A 16,582-nucleotide genomic window follows, 5' to 3' on the forward strand; every position below is an offset into this window, starting at 1 on the left:
ATAACAACAACAAAACAATTATGATTGTCCTGTGAGCTTCACGCCCATCACATCAGGCACTATGTGTGTGATACCACAGAAAACAAGGAAGCTATGTACATTTTTGTCCATAGCTACTAAATGTACTAGGCAATACTAAAATGTATTGCCTTCACAGTTTTCAAGCTTTGAGAATCAATATGGATTTTTTCCCATTTATTCAATCTGTTTTTAACCCTATCTGAGAAGAGAGAAGAATTCTTGTGCATACATATGTGTGCGCATATAGCTTCAAAACCACCTGGCCAAGTAATCTCCAGGACAAGGGGTGAGGAAAGTGTAGGGCAGTGGCTCACAAAGTGTGGTCCTCAGTCTGGCAATTTCAGCATCTTCTGTGTCCTTGTTAGAAATGCAAAATTTCAGGCTCCACCCCAGACCTCATAACTGGACACTCTGAGAGTGGGGTCCATCCATCTGAGTGTGGACAAGCCCTCCAGGTGATCCTGAAGCATGCTAAAGTTTGACTACTGTTGGTATAGACATGTCCTTACAGCGAAAATGCATCTTCCATGGAGGTAGTCTGGGCTGGCTGACATTTACTGAATGGGTCCAGAACACTCCTGGGATGGCAGTCCATTAGAGAGCTTGTCTAGGCAGAAGCATCATGGTGGGCCAGGGAGGTACCTAAGGATGCCCAGTCCTTCAACAGCAGCTCCAGGTACTCTATTGACTTTCACAAAGTTGGCCAACTTTGTGGTTTGCTCAAAACAGAGCAATTGAGAAAGGAGGGTGATGGAAGGGCTTCAGGGAACGGGCTTATGTTGGGGCTCCCAGAAGCTACTGAGGAAGCATAAATAATTTATCTTTCTCATAGCCAGAAAAGAGAATTTATTGGTAATCTGTGATAACCTGCAAATGCTATTTCTCTGGCAAGGTAATTTAAGCTCCTCTGTGAATTCCTAGATTCTGGAAGCTATCACCGGAACAGGTCCAGGCCAGGCTGAGCATATATGGGGAACTTGGTGGCGTGGGTCCCGAGCATGGGAGTAGCAGGCCTCTCTAGAGCTGGGCAGGAGGAGGAGGAGAAAGGGGACAGTGGTGGCTGCTGCCCAGGAAAACATGTGGTTGTCCAGAGCCTCAGGAATCAGCATGGATGCTTGACCTGTTAGTAGCTCGGAGCTCAGCCTTCCATTGGCTTCAACGCTAACTCTGCATCTTCAGGCAGGGATTCTCCACCAACCCTTCCCTGGCACACGGTACATGCCCCCCAAATAGTTATGGATTCATTCTGTTCACTCTGCACAGTGCCCATTGGCTGGGTTCTGTAGCAGAAAGAGCCCAGGTATTGGAGTCTGCCTTATATTTGAATTAATGATCCATTGTTTATAGTCTAGTTGAGTGTCTCAGGCTTCTCAACCTCTTTAGGTCTCAATTTCTTCACCTATAAAATGGAGTCAGTAAGCCCTACTATCCAGCAGGTCACTGAGCGAATTAAACCAAGTATTGTAAGCAAAGTGCCTAGCTCATGGACACACTCTGAATATGCTAGACTCTTTTTTTTTCTTTTATTTTGGTCTTCTTCCCATCATACATGGGTGTAGTTAGAGTATGTTTTAGTTATTAAAACGTTTATCTGTTGAAAAATGAGGTCATCACACTTTACCAAAGGACAGTAACCCTGTTTTCATGTGTCAAAGTTGAACAAAGACCCAGCAGAGCTAGGGCCCTCACAAAAGAAAGGACACACACAGACTCTTTTTATTTGTGCAAACAATGATCTGGGCATTTAACCGAGACATGGAACTCTAAAATAATACTGTGTCTGGAAAGGATATGACCATTTCCCCCAGCCTGACTGCAGAAACTTCAGAGAGGCCTGTCAGGCTCTGTCCTAAATGGCTTTCATCAAAGGGGCACTTGTTCAAATCATCCCATTGTGTTCAGTTTCCCAGCAGGGACCCCAATTCCCCAATATGTGCTTTGGGAGGCCAGGCTGTAATATAACACTGAACGGTCACGATTGAAGCCAGACAACACTGTTTCTTCTCAGTGGAATTCTTTCAGCTCCTGAAAATGTTTGCCTTGCTTAGCTTTCCCCAGACAGAGTGGGCTCACTGAATGCAGGCCGGTTATCGGCAAGGCACAGTGACACAGAGATTTGTGATTTGTCAGTTGCATGAGGGATTATCGCCTCCCTCTCTAGGGGCCATACCTGACTCCAGGGCTCCACCTGCCACTCCTCACAGGGCTCGGGGTTACAGCTCATGCTCATCGGGGGAGGAATGCCGGCCAGGAACTGGCAGTGAAACGGCCTCAGGCTCTGGTGGTCTCGGCTGTCCATGCACTGAATCTCGCGGATCTTGAAGCCCCCGCTGCAGTTCCTGGAGCACTGTGTGGAGAGCAAAAGCAGAGGTGATCCCTGAGTCCTGGGCGTCAGCCTTCCATTCCCGTCAGTCCCCAAGGCTCTAGGCTTCCGGTCAGGAAGAGGGGTTAGGTCTAGCTCAAGGGAACCCTGCTTCCCTCCCACACGGTGGAGAGGGAGTCACACAAGCAGCTCCCTGAGACGGGGCTCCCAGCGTCAGAACTCACAGGCAAGCGCGAGCGTTTTGGTGTCTGACAGAGCTGGGTGAGAATTCCAGTCCTGTCACTCACTACTCACAAGCCCCTGGGCAAGTCACAGAGAACACTCTGAGCCTCAGGAGTCCCATCTGTAAATTAGGATCGTGTCATCTCACAGCTGTCGGGAAGACTGTGGACGCGGGGCTGGAGTGCCCGCTGGGACAGCGCCTGTCTCCATGGAGGCCGCTGCCCTGGAGTCTGCAGGCGTTGGAGGCCACGCGGGCTGCGCGCCGCCTCTTAGGATGGGGCCTCTCAGATCCCAGCGGGGAGCTCTCTGCCAGGCCTCCTCCCGCCCTCCCTCAGAATCCTGCTACAAAGCGGTTTTCTCCGTGATGCTGAGTGCACACCAGGTCACTGTGTCTCTAAGGAAGGATCTATAATAGTGAAATAAACTGGATAACCACTCAGTGGCGTGACTCACAGGAGTGAGTGAGCCCTGTCTGTAAACCTTCTGTCACCCGGCCTCCCACACTCACTGTCACCTGCTCTATCGCGGAGCGTTTTCTTGGCACACGCCCACTGACGTCCATTCAACAGGCCCTGCGAACCCCCTCTCCCGTCAACTCCCGTGTACAGTCCCTGTGTCCTGCTCAGCGTCAGGACACCGCACAGTTCACCAGGAACCTGCTGCCTCCTTTGGACCATGACAGACACTGATGGGCCTGGGCCGCCTACACAGTTTGCAAGGCCTGTGCTGGCAAATGCAGCTTTTCTTTACTCTCTGGTCTCTTGGATTTTGGCAGCTACCCTGTGTCCGACCTATATAGATTTTATTCGATCACAACTTGAGCTGCCAGGACTTGGTCTCTAGTCTGTTCAGAACTCTAGTTCCTGCCATGTCCCTTCAGCTTCTCTTCCCTCTGCAGCCAGGTGTCTCACGGCTAGGCCCAGCCTGACCTGACTTGCCTTGTCGCTGCCCACACTCAGGTGGGGCCCCCCGAGATGGGTGGGATGGAGGCAGGCACCCCCCTGCCAGCCCGGACTCTGCCCCAGATTCTCCTTGGGCCAACACTGTGTCCTGTGGGCCTTAAGTCCTGAACACTCTTCCTCTGCTCTCTGCATTACCTGCTACGCTACTGCTCTTCCTTCAGGCCTCAGCGTACGTATGTGGCACCTCCCCAGAAAGGGTGTCCTTGAACACTCCATATAAAGGAGGTGCTTCCTCCTGTTATTTGTGTCAGCTCCTTCTCTGTTTCCATCACAGAAACTTAAAATGTAAAACAACTTTTACTCATTTCGTGCATCCTTTCTATCAGACTATCGGGTGCCATGAAGGTGGAGCCTGGCCTGGCCTGCCCTGTGGAGCCCCAGGGCAGGCACACTGTGAGTGGTCTGTGGGAAACTGTTGAACTGATGTTGAATGATGAGGAAATGGCAGCTAGCAGAGCTCCCCATGGGGTAAAGAGCTCTCTGGTGACCACAGGATGGAGAGTGTCTTCCTTTACCCTCTCAGTCCCTCCATCAGTGGTCTTCTTGGCAGCCTGGGTTGAGAAAATGGGCCACCAAGAAAGGGTGTCCATGGCAGTGAGGTATGTTCCCACCTGGCTTTCCTCTCTGCGGGGTAAAAGATCCTGCTCTTTCTATGGCGGGACAGTCATAATTGTATGATTGTAGTTGAGGAAAGAAAATTCCTCAAGCCCTCTGGAAGTAGATTTCAAAATACTGCTCCTCCTTCTGCTGACAGGCAGATCGTGCCAAGTCACCTGACTGCAAACCTTGCTCTGTAACATGGAAAGACATGGGCCCAGGGCACAAGGGAACAGATGGGTGCTCTGCTATTGCCATAAACAAGGTGTTTAGCTTCTCAGAAATAAGTAACATTTTTCAGACAGCCCCCCAGAAATACAAATTAAAAACTGCATTTTCCTGCCCCACAGTAAGCATACAGAGGGAAAAAAAAAGTAACTGTGAATTTAAAATTAACTGCAGAACAAATAAAAAAGCATGCTAATAATTTCCACCCAAAGCAACTATTTGTCCAACAAGATAAATTTCTGGGAAATAGCTCCTGGTTAACACAAGAGGGCTCTTTATTAGGAAAAGATAATTTTATAAGACAGAAGTGTAAAAGGGGTTTTATTTTCTAATTTTCCATTTGTTGCTATAATCCAGTATTCCTAAATTTCATTTTCAAATTAGCATTACTCATTTGTCAAAAGCATAATCACATTCAATGGGAAATGAAATTTATTAATACACTGAAGTCAGTAATAAGGAAAGACGCTCATTAAATCTATAATTTTTCTATAATTTTTCTATAGCATTTTCAAAAGGGCCTCTGATTCAGTTACTAAGAGGGAAGTGGCAACATATTAAATCAGTCCACTACCCCAGTACTAATGCTGTTTTGCTCTTGTGTGCTGAATGGTAATTGTTATATTCATTGTCTTATTGTCCTACATAAGAATCATCTGTATTCCTGTTTTCTTAACCTGAAGCCTGTGAACCAGCCCAAGAATAGGAGTCAAGCTAATGAGAACGAAAGACTGACTAAGGCCCTGTTGACACCAAGTAGGCCTGACAGGATTTCAGTTACCACAATAGTTTAACTGATGTAACTTGCAAACCAAATTGAGGTAGAATAAAAAAGACCCTTAGCTTATAGGAGCTACCTGAAGGAACAGAATGAAATCACCACCTTTTCTTTCTTATGTTATTTTTTATTTATGAAGTCATCCTGATATACTTTCCATGTTCAGATAACTATAGTGCCATTAACAAACATAGGATTGGGAGGTCAACAGATCACATTCATCTGTGACCCTGGCACTAAGTGGCTGTGCGACCTTGGATTAATCACTTCATTTCTTCAAGCCTCCATTTCTCTCTCAGTATTAAAAGGAGGATCAACTAGATGATTAAACTAGCCCAACATTGTGAAGTGTCATAAGCGTATGGGATCACTGGATTTAGATTGTTTTGACTTCAGAATACTTTGTTTTCAAAGTCACATGTTAAATTCTAAGCCAGGATACGAAAAGAATTCCTTTCTGCTATTTTCCCTATGCTAAACACATTCATAAAGCCCTTAAAATCAATAATTCACTGCAAAAATTCTAAGCTGAACAGCGCCAAAATTCATCTGTCTGTCTGGCCCTCTCCCTGGCTCCACTTCCCTTCCCCCCAGTTCCCAAGCACTTCCTATGTCCCAAGCTCTGTGTCCCCACCCTGGGGGGTGTGCAGTCTGGTGGGGCAAGGGCCTCACACACATGCATAGAAGCAATAAAGCTTACATGCCACAGTTGTTCATGATCTAGTGAGGGCACAAACAGGAGATGAGCAATTTCACCTGAAGAAGTCAAGAAAGGTATAAAGGAGTCAAAGCTTGAGCTGAATCTTAGAAGATGAGTGGATGCTCGGTTGGCTTGCAAAATAAGGTGGGGGACATTCGAAGTGGAGAGAGTGGCATGCATGGTGCTGTGGACCAACACGGCTTGTTCAGGAACAGTGAGTTGGTCAGAATGCTACCGCAAAGGTGGAGGTGGACAGAGAGGATGGGCCGAGACCACCTGGGGTAGGCTCATGGTCTGGATGTTGGTAGTCTTGTTGTCATGCTTTCTGTGGTCCCAAAGGCTTCCATTTAATTGCCATTCCTCTAAACATTCTTCTTAGGGATCTCTTCATCTGAACCACTCGATGAGCAGTGGGGAACTTGCGGCCTTGGGGCCACATTCGGCCTTCTGGATCCTTGAGTGTGGCCTTTTGACTGAATCCCAACTTTACAGAACAAATCCTTTCATTAAAAGGGGTGCATCAGAGAAAGATGAAGCATTGCTTGCCTCCTTTGGTGCTTAAAAAAGAACAATCTTGAGATCGGAAGGCTTCAGGTTCCCCACCCCTGTCTGGAATTTCAGTGTATTGTCCAACTTTCTGCTACTCAATTTTTTGCCTTCTGGAGACAGAAGCTCCCCTATATCATGCAATTCTAGGTTTTGACTTTTACACACTGAATTTTACTATAAATTTCTAGGTATGTATGAGAGTAAGGGACTGTCTGTGTTTAGCAAATTAAGGGCTATTTCCTCATTTTATTTCTTTGTGAAACTGCAAATCTATAAAATATAGCACTGCCATAGAGAATCTGTAAAATTCAGTAAACTTGGAGATGAGAACTAGAATAAGACAGAAGACTAGTCAGCAAATACATGAAACCCAAGGCCATAAGGAAAAGCTGTCACTTCTTATTATATTTTCTAGCAAATATGGTCAGATGATAAAGGCAAAAACTGGTAAAATAAAATTTCAACATTGTCTATGTGGGAAGACAGATAATTTCAAGAAAAAAATGTAAAAATCTTTCTGATTTATTTAAGAAATAATAAAGATCTATTAGACTTATCTATGAAAAGGGCAATGCTCATTCTAAGAAAGATAATAAAGGGGCTGTCAAATAAGCAGTTCGTGAAACTTCAGAGGGACAGACAAAATGTTCAGGAAGTGTGCAGAGCTGCACATGATGCATGGTTTTGCTGTTAAACCCAACTGAGGGTTTTTCAAGCTCACTGTCACTCACTGCATATCTCCCATCATAAGAACCACTGCTTTCTCCCCCATACAAATTTTAACATTCTGAAATTGGCATGTGTCTTACAACTGATGTACATATTTATTGCACAGTGTTTTGTTTCTTTCTGAAAAGCTCTGATTATAATGGCATGCTCCTCCCATTGATGAGTCTATTAGAATTGAGACTACTCGGTACTAGCTTCATGATCAAGTGTGTAATAGTGATTTAAACACTTCAAGCCTTAGTGTCTTCAGTCAGAATTATAAAAGTCCTACACTGGGATACAAACAAAATTGTTTATCAAAAGATTCTGTAGGACGAGCATCCACGTAGGTCGACCAGAGTTCATGACACTTGGAGCACCTCATCTGATTGGTACTGGGCAGTGAACACCTTCCGGGGCCAATTGCTGCACTGGCAGCAGTTACTCTGCTAATCTGCCCATGGACCTCCTGCCCCAATTCCAGGAAGGCAGAGACGCAGAGGTCCTCAAACTTTTTAAACAGGGGGCCAGTTCACTGTCCCTCAGACCAATGGAGAATATGCACTGTGGGCCCTGGACAAGTCAGCTGCTAAGCAGGGCAGGCAGCGGCAGCAAAAACACCCGGAGGGCTGGATAAATGTGCTAGGCAGCCCACATGTGGCCTGTGGGCTGTAGTTTGAGGACACCTGGCTTAGTGAATGCCTCTTAGCCAACCCAACCTTTACCCACAGCTCAATGTTTGCCCAGGGCTTTGTGTGAAAAGTTCTTTTACCAATTGCAAAGTTATTTTGCACACACACTCTCTTTTGATCCTTACACTTCTTCGAGGTAAGTAGAGGCAATAGATATCATCCAGTTCATTTCAGAGGTGAGAAAACTAAAGCTCCTAAGAGGTTAGATGAATGGGCCAGCATCACATACTGATTAGTGACAGAGTGGGTTCCCAACCCAGATGTATGTGTCTGATTCCAAACCCAGCTCTGCCTCTAGGATTTAATTCTGCAGAACCCCATCTTCCCAAGTCTGCCTCTGGACAAACTCAAGGACTACAACCCTGATTTTGTTTCGGATAGATTAATACATGAAGAGGTAGGAAGCCACTGTGACAAACTACTTGTAGACATTGTAAAGGTAGAGATCTCAATGTACAGTCTCATTCTTCTGTCACATATGTGAGAAAATATTCACGAGGGCTGTATCAGGCTTCATTGAGGAGAAGAGTGGTCAGTCAGTAAAATAATTGTGATCCAGACAGCAACCACAGCAGTGAGTAGCCTGGATGCCTCAGTTATGATATCTGTGGGTTCAGGTGAGGCTGCCGCATACCCTGTAGTCCTGTGAGAATTAAAGTGTCTCTGGATCTGGAGTAGAAATTGCTGGGATAACTCAAAAGATTCAAGGTAAAATTTGAATTCTTCTTCCTGAGAAGGTATCTGTGAAAAGGCAAATGGTCAATTTGACAGAATCTAAACTCTCTGGATATCTAAAGGTAAAACCAGAGGTCAATTTTCTTGCTCTAGATTTGGAGGTTTGCCTCCATGAGAGCTTAAAAGGCCTAACAGTGAAGCTGAGAAGGAAGGCCCTCAAATTTTTCCTAGTGAACTATTTGGACTTCAGACATCATATGAACTGTTTAGCAATGTGGTAATCAAAAAGGAGTCTCAACAATCAAGATTTAAGATAAAATATAAATTAATATTTCTAGGAAATACAGAAGTCATGTATGTAATACCCATATTAGTAGTCAGAAAAAAAAAACAAAAATTAGGACACTTGGCCATCAGTAGTGAACAGTGTCTTTGACATAAGGTTTATCTATCATCCTGGTAGAAGAGACATTTTCTTTATTGGTAGGAATAGAATAATTTTGGGAATTAGATTTTAGATGTGGCAGTTACCACATCCTTGCAAAATTTGATGGTATGTCAGAAACAGCTCTACAAAACCACTTGGGGTGCTACAGTGGCTAATCAGTATGTCTGCAACCCTACATACAGGCCACGAGAGAGGGAGAGAGGTACGCAGGGTTTCCTTAAGAGCCCTAACCCCAGAGACAATCTCCCCAGTCCCTCATCTAGGGTTTCACTCCAGCTAGAATCCCTCAGGCTGGAGCTGGCCTCTTCCAAGTGCAAGCTATTTCACACATCTGTCTTCTTTATGAGCCATGTAATTTCCAAGGAAATGATTATTCCCAGTGCGGAGAAAGTGGAACTTTAGGGCTTGGTCAACATTTGCCAAGGTCAGGGATATGAGATATTTCTTGAGATTTTTCTGGATATAAAAGAGAATTTGTAGCCAAGTATTCAGTCCTTATTGGATCCTGATTTATTATGAGTTGAAAGAGAAAAACCATTCTTGAAAGAAAAATGGTACAGAAACAGAGAAAGGGAGGTGGTCATTTTCTCAAGTAGCTCCACATCATCTCTCTTCCCATAAACCAGAGCCTTACTTTGGGGGAAGGGTCCTAAAACAGATAAATGACATTCTACGCTCCTGTCTGATGAGAAGCCTACCAGGAGAACCAGACACGTCCAGTGCAGCACCTCATGGTCCTGTCTATCTGGGGACATGAGCTCTCTACTACATGCAGGAGCTAACATCTAGAGGGTACACCAGCCTCCTTAAACTTCTGGGGTAGCCCTTTCTTTTCCCTTCTCCTGCCTCTCTGCTATCGAGGGGAACTGGCCCACTGGAGAGGGGTCTACAGGGCTTCCTGGGTTGGGCATGTGTGGCAAACAGAAGGTTTATACACAGCTCACACCTCTGCACCCCCTACCTACAAACTGGCTCTCAGCCCTGCCACTGACCAGTGTCTTATAGTCCAGGAGTGTTCCCTTGGATTTGCTTCAGCTAGTCCAGGATGACAGGCAGACTGGGCTGGGTCAAGGTCCCAAAGCCCCAAGACTAACTAATCTGAAAACCTGACATATCCTTTTCAAAAAGGACTATGCAGACACCACAGCTAAGTGAGTAACCACAGTCAGATTAACAAAGATGGCAAAATAGCATTTCAGAAAGATCAGTACGGGGAATATACTGTTAAAGACCAAATTATTCTCTATATCTTAGCTTTCTTTTCATTTTGGGTCTAGCAGATTCAACTGCATATTTGCTTTGTGAAGCGCAGCTGAGCGATGATTTAATTATATATGTGATAATATGTAATTATTCATCATAATGCTAAATTTAAGTAATTTAGAAATAGCGCTGCATGTTGGACAAGCAATTAATTTAGCAAATTTAACATTTTATTCCAGTTTATCTTGTAAGGGAAAGGACAGGCGGGTTACAGCATGTGTGAATAAAAACTCTGTACTTCTAAGACGTTTGCGTAACTTGAAGCAGGCTTATGGTAATGCCTATGATTTATCCACAATTTTAGAAAAGAAAAGAGGCAGAAAGGTAGGAAGGGAAGAAGGAAACCAACTTTAGCAAGTGCTTATGTAAGATCTGCCCCTGCACCCCTGCCCGCCCCAGCCAAGACACCGCGAGCTGGTAAATTACCTTGCTCCAGTTTCCCACTCTCCAGCCGGCGCACGGGCGGAGGTGGCATCTCTTAGCAGGGTCAGGCCTCTGGATGGCCGCGCAGTCCGAGTCCGTCTGGGTGCTGCACTCCACCCTCCTCCAGTAGGCCCCCAGGCCACACGTGGTGGAGCACTGCAGCGGGAAGGAGGGGAGAGAAGACAGAGGCTGAGGGCCACTCTATCAGATTTGCCCCTCCCTGGGGCCCTGGAGTCAGGAGTGCTCAGTCTGGGTCGCTCACTGAAACTGCCCACAGAGCTTTTAAAAAATTGCCAGCACTGAGTCCCTTACCCACACAAATTAACCTGAATCTCTGGGGGTAGGGCCCAGATATCAGTATTAACAATAATTCAATTGATTCCAATAAATAGCCAAAGTTGAAAATCCATAATTTATAAGTGGGAGGAAAATCCAATGCAAATGGAAATTTGCTTCCCTTTAAAAAATTGTCCTGGCATGAATGCCCAGGGGGCTGCAGGCAAACTGCCCATTTCATACCCATGCTGTCCACAGTGGCTGTCAGAGCCAAGTGTCTGCCCCTTACTGCTTATCCATCTAACACTGCAGTGACACCATCTCAGTCCTCTGCATGACAAACCTGTCATGTGGACTGGTATTATTAAACTGAGGCTTGGAGAGCTGGCTTGCCCAAGGGGTTTCTGTCTGTTATGGTGGTGCTTCTCAAACTTTAGGGACCATAGGAATCACCTGAGTTCCTGCTAAATGCAGAGAGTCTGATTCAGTAGGTCTGGGGTGGGAGGAGATTCTGCATTTCTAACAAGCTCCCAGGTGATGTCATGCACTATGCCTGGAGTTAGAAAGATGGTACAACAAGATGCTTTTTATCACTTGATCCACTGGTGGTGAATAAATCAGTCACCTTTTTGCCATATGTACAGTCTATTCATCTCATGGTGTTTTTATTTATTTATAATTCTTAAATATCTCAGTTTTAGCATAAGGTCACCTTGAAACATTGCCCTCATAATTTCTTCCATCTTATGTGCCTAATTCCTTCAGATAATTGACTTTTCTTGCATCCCCTCTCCCCTGCTCGTCTTCTGAAGGAAGGCCTATTTCTGGACAAGCAAAACACCGTTCTGAATTAACAAAGAAAAGGGGGGGGGGTAGGAGTTCCATTTTTGACATGCTAGAAGGTTTTTTTTGATGGACTATAAAGGCCAGTCTTATGTTTCTCTTGTTGCATCTTCACTCCCCATATAATTTTGTTTCATTTTGTGTAAGTTCTTGTGTTACAACATGCATATAATATGATAGAGTTCTTAGGTAGATAAATTGTAGAATCACAGAAAAGGAAGAAAGAGTAGAAAATAGCCCACATCATCATTTTTTCCAAATAGCTCATTTATAGAAGTAATATCACCTTCTTAAAATTTTCTAGGACTTAATTTATATCTCATAATTGCCTAGCACTTTCTTCTTTGTACTGTATTAGGTACATAGGAAATAGAGATAGTAACAGCTAAAGGGCACTGACCACAGTTGGTCGTGGATTGATTGCACTAATGGCCCCCATTGCTCACACTTCCTTAAACCCATGCTGTTTGCCGTGGGACTTTGCAGCTTCTCTCATCAAAAGGCGAAATCTATTTCTCCTGCTCTTAAATCACGGCTGTTCTTGTGACTTGCTTTGGCCAACAGAATGCAGTGGATGACACTGTTCCAGTCCTTAAGAGGTCTTGCTTTGCATTATTGCTCTTGGATCCCTGCCTCCGCCATGAGAATAAACCCACTGATCTGCTGGAGGGTAAGAGCTCGTTACAGCTGGTGACCCTGCAGCAACCACTTGACCAAGTCAAGTATCAGTGTCGGGGGGTTCAGAACTGGAACTGATGCTCAGGGTCACAGCAGCATCACGCGAAAACTGTTCTGAAAGGCTGTGGAAAATGATGCTGTCACTTCCATTCCTCACGACTGCACAGCCTGCATTTGACTGGCCCAAGGGATCTGACTGAATGATCAGGCAGTTCAAAGGGAGGTGATTTTCTATCAATATAAGAGCCAGACCCATGCATAGAACCTACATTTTCTGTTTTGTAACTACATAGCAGAGCACACACTCACTGAATGCATCCTATATGCATCCTATATGCTATCTTCTGAGTACCTTACAGATAGCGGTTCCTCCCAACTCATGACAATCTTATGGGTTGGGCATTATCATTATCCTCATTTTACAGAGCAGGTAACTTGACAGAGAGGGAGGTTGTACGGTTAGTAAGTGACTGAGCCAGGATTCAAACCCAGAAAGTATGGTTTCAAATTTTATGCCTATTTATAATGATCACTTAGTTTTTACATCATTTATTTAATTTTTGAAACTACAATTAGTTAAAGGAACGTGTCACATATAATGAGAGTCATGGACAGCCATTAATATAGGACAACAAGTTGGGAGGACTTTGTAAGACAGAGTTCAGGTCAAACCTTAAGGAACTATAGAAAATACTTCCTGCCTTAAGGGATCAAGAAAAGCTTTAGGGAAAGGGAAGCTCAAAGTTTGATCATGAAAAACAAGTAGGATTTAAAAGGGCAGAGGAGAAGGGAGAGGAAATTCCCAGCAGAGGAAACAGCATGAGCAAAGGCACTGGGCTGGGAGAGGCAGCAGTTTCCAGAAAACCGAACAGTTTAGATTTGTTGAAGCTCCAGGTGGATGAAGAGAAGTAGGAGGCAGCAAGGGTTGTGAGCCGGATTATGCAGGGTTGTGAGGCCAGTGGATTTTAGGTTAGAGTAGATTTGCTCTGATCTGGTATAGAATGAGGAGACTTCAAAGATTTGTGAGCAGGAGTTTGGAGTGACCAGAACTGTCATTTGGAGGGTGAATTTGGCAGTCTTACATCTCTTGCAGCAGTGTGCAGAAAAGCCTGGAGAAGGAAAAGACTGGAGGTGCATGGACAGCAACAGGCAAGGGCAGGTGTCCTAAGCAAAACTAGTGACCGAGGTCCTTCATCGCAACTATTGGGCACCATTGGCATTTTGGAGGGAACAATTCTTCCCTGAAAGGGACTGCCCTGAAGGTCATGGGACTTTGTCACCCTTGGCCCTCAGACATTGACTGCTGGTTGCAGCGCTCCTCCCTCATTGTTGTGGCAAACAAAAGCATCCTCCTCGTTTCCAGATTCCTTCTACCATCAGATCGGAAACCACCGGGCCTTAAACTAAACAGAGGAAATAAGGAGGACATGACAGAAACGATAAGGTGACACTGACTTGAAAACTGTTAGGATTTTTTCAGTAGGACAGAGCAGACTGATATCAGATTCTGGGGGTTCTAAGATGTGGTGAGTGACTGAGAGGTGAGTGACCCATTCCAGAGAGAGGCAACCCCAAAGTAACAGCTTTAGAAATGGGTAGAAACAAAAATTGGGATGCAAATCAAAACTACAATGAGATATCACTTAACCCCAGTGAGAATGGCCTTTATCAAAAAGTCTCCAAATAACAAATGCTGGCGTGGATGTGGAGAGAGAGGAACACTCCTACACTGCTGGTGGGACTGCAAACTAGTTCAACCTCTGTGGAAAGCAATATGGAGATACCTTAAAGCGATACAAGTGAATCTACCATTTGATCCAGCAATCCCATTGCTGGGCATCTACCCAAATGATCCAGTGACACTCTACAAAAAAGACACCTGCACTAGAATGTTCATAGCAGCACAATTCATAATCGCAAGGCTGTGGAAACAGCCCAAGTGCCCATCAATCCAAGAATGGATTAATAAAATGTGGTATATGTATACCATGGAGTACTATTCAGCTCTAAGAAACAATGGTGATATAGCACATCTTATATTTTCCTGGTTAGAGCTGGAACCCATATTACTAAGTGAAGTATCCCAAGAATGGAAAAACAAGCACCAGATATATTCTCCAGCAAACTGGTATTAACTGAGTAGCACCTAAGTGGACACATAGGTACTACAGTAATAGAGTATTGGGGAGGGGGGAAGGGGGGAGGGGCGGGTATATACACACATAACGAGTGATAGGCGCGCCATCTGAGGGATGGTCATGCTGGAGACTCAGACTTGTGGGGGAAGGGGGGAAGGGCATTTATTGAAACTTTAAAATCTGTACCCCCATAATATGCCGAAATAAAAAAAAAATTGGGAACAATGAGAAACTCCAAATCTAGAGTTTCCATTCTGAGTCCTGACTCTCTCTGACAATTCTGTGTATTAAACATTTTATCTCAAAATATGCATAAAGGGAGCAGGCACCAAGCCCCGTCATGAAGGGGAGTCCTGCTCAATGTGGGGCTCCATTTTGGTAATAATCCCTATAGCTTTGAAAAACTCTGCAATCTGTGTCAATCCCTTTTTTCCAGCCAAACTGCCTGGAATTAACAGCCACTAATGGTTCCACCATTGTGGGCAATTTTTTGGTAATAGTGTATTCAGTAAGAGAATTTATTTCTGTCAAAGTCCAATGATGATATTTGAGACAGAATTAATTATTTGTATCTTGAAGTACCGTAAAGAAAATGTGTTAGTTAACCTCTGAGCTCAATCACTGTGGCTGATGTATACTTTATTTTGGTCTAGTTTACTTGGATACAGTAATGTCTCATTAAATCAATTAACATTTATCAACTATAATAATTAACATGTATTCAATACTCTCAGGACAAAATCATTACAACACATTTAAATTCCATAATTCCACAACTGCTCTGGAATTTGGGAATGAATGAAAAGATAAGAGGATGGGAATGAAAACTAATTTCTGGGTCATCTTACAATGACTTTTTAATGAAATGTGTGTATTAACTTGTGGACCAAGAAGGGTTTGTTCCTCCTTATTAATAGTCCCAATGTATAGTTCCATGTGGGGACTATGATAGGCTCCTAAAGGGTGTGCCTTCTTTTGTGCAACTCAGTATCTCCCTTCGTCAAATACTGAAATTGTTCTCCCCAGAGTCACCAGTGACCTAACTGTCAAATTCAACAGGTCTGCTGCCAACCTTTATGTTCCTAGACATTGACGCTACCATATCTCTTGGCTTAAGTCTTACATACTAGATGATACCTTACTAGTTTTCCTCATGGGATCTTTGTCAGCCAGCCCTTTAACATGCTGGTGCTTCCCAGGGTCCCCACTGCTCTTTGCAGCCTCCAGGAGGTCCTTGGGTGACCTTACACAATTTCAAGGTTCTAACGTCCACCTATTGCTCATGGCTACCAAGTCTTATCTCTAGTTCTCACCTTTCTCAGAACTTCAAACCCATACACACAAACGTCTGCTGGTTATCCGGTAGGTATCTCAGAGGCGCCACCAATTAAACTGTACCTGTAACTGAACTCATCACCTCTTCTTTCTTTCTGTCAGTTGAGACTCCTCCCATGCAGTGTGCACCTTCTCAGCCCACAGGCACACCCCCCAGCAGACTTGGGTAAGATTTTCATCTTGGGTAAGATGTAAACTGAATGGTCAATGACAGACTCCTCTTCTCCTCTCTCCTCTTCACACCCAACATCCAATTATTCACAAATATCTACTGATTTTAAGTTCTAAATGTATCTTAAACTTATTTTCCCCTCTTTATCCTGAGCATTCTTGACATAGTTCTCATTCTTCATCTGTCCTATTACAATAAACCTAACAATAGAGAAAATCCCTCATCCTCATTGCTTCTGAATAAACTACCTACACAGAGTGGGCCATGTCATTCAGTGGCAGAGATTGCTAGGTATTCACCATAATCCTTTTTCCTCTTCTTCCTGGGCACATAATTGGACTACATTTCCCAGCTTCTTTGTGTTTGCTTTGGCTATGTGACTTAGTGCTAGATAATAAATTGTGAGCAGAACTGATCTGTGCCCCTTCCAGTCTTGGCCCATACAACATCCTGCAGGAGTGCCTCTATGTTCTTTTCCCTTTCTGGTTGACTGGGATGGTTACCCTGGAGCAAACTTGATGATGGGAAGATGGCGGAGCCATTGTCAGCCT

At 44.4% G+C, this 16,582-nt stretch overlaps 1 protein-coding gene across 1 annotated transcript in view; it reads right to left on the bottom strand.

Annotated features, from left to right (window-relative positions):
• ADAMTS12 (ADAM metallopeptidase with thrombospondin type 1 motif 12) overlaps positions 1 to 16,582 on the bottom strand; it is a 305,201-nt gene that overhangs the window by 19,081 nt on the left and 269,538 nt on the right. Inside the window, exons 20-21 of the mRNA XM_020290052.2 lie at positions 10,593 to 10,745; positions 2,192 to 2,368 (exon numbers count right to left, since the gene is read on the bottom strand). Coding sequence (XP_020145641.2) covers positions 2,192 to 2,368; positions 10,593 to 10,745 — 330 coding nt within the window. The remainder of the gene's footprint in view (positions 1 to 2,191; positions 2,369 to 10,592; positions 10,746 to 16,582) is intronic.

Source organism: Microcebus murinus, chromosome 11, assembly GCF_040939455.1.
Source record: "Microcebus murinus isolate Inina chromosome 11, M.murinus_Inina_mat1.0, whole genome shotgun sequence".
NCBI lineage: Eukaryota > Metazoa > Chordata > Mammalia > Primates > Cheirogaleidae > Microcebus > Microcebus murinus.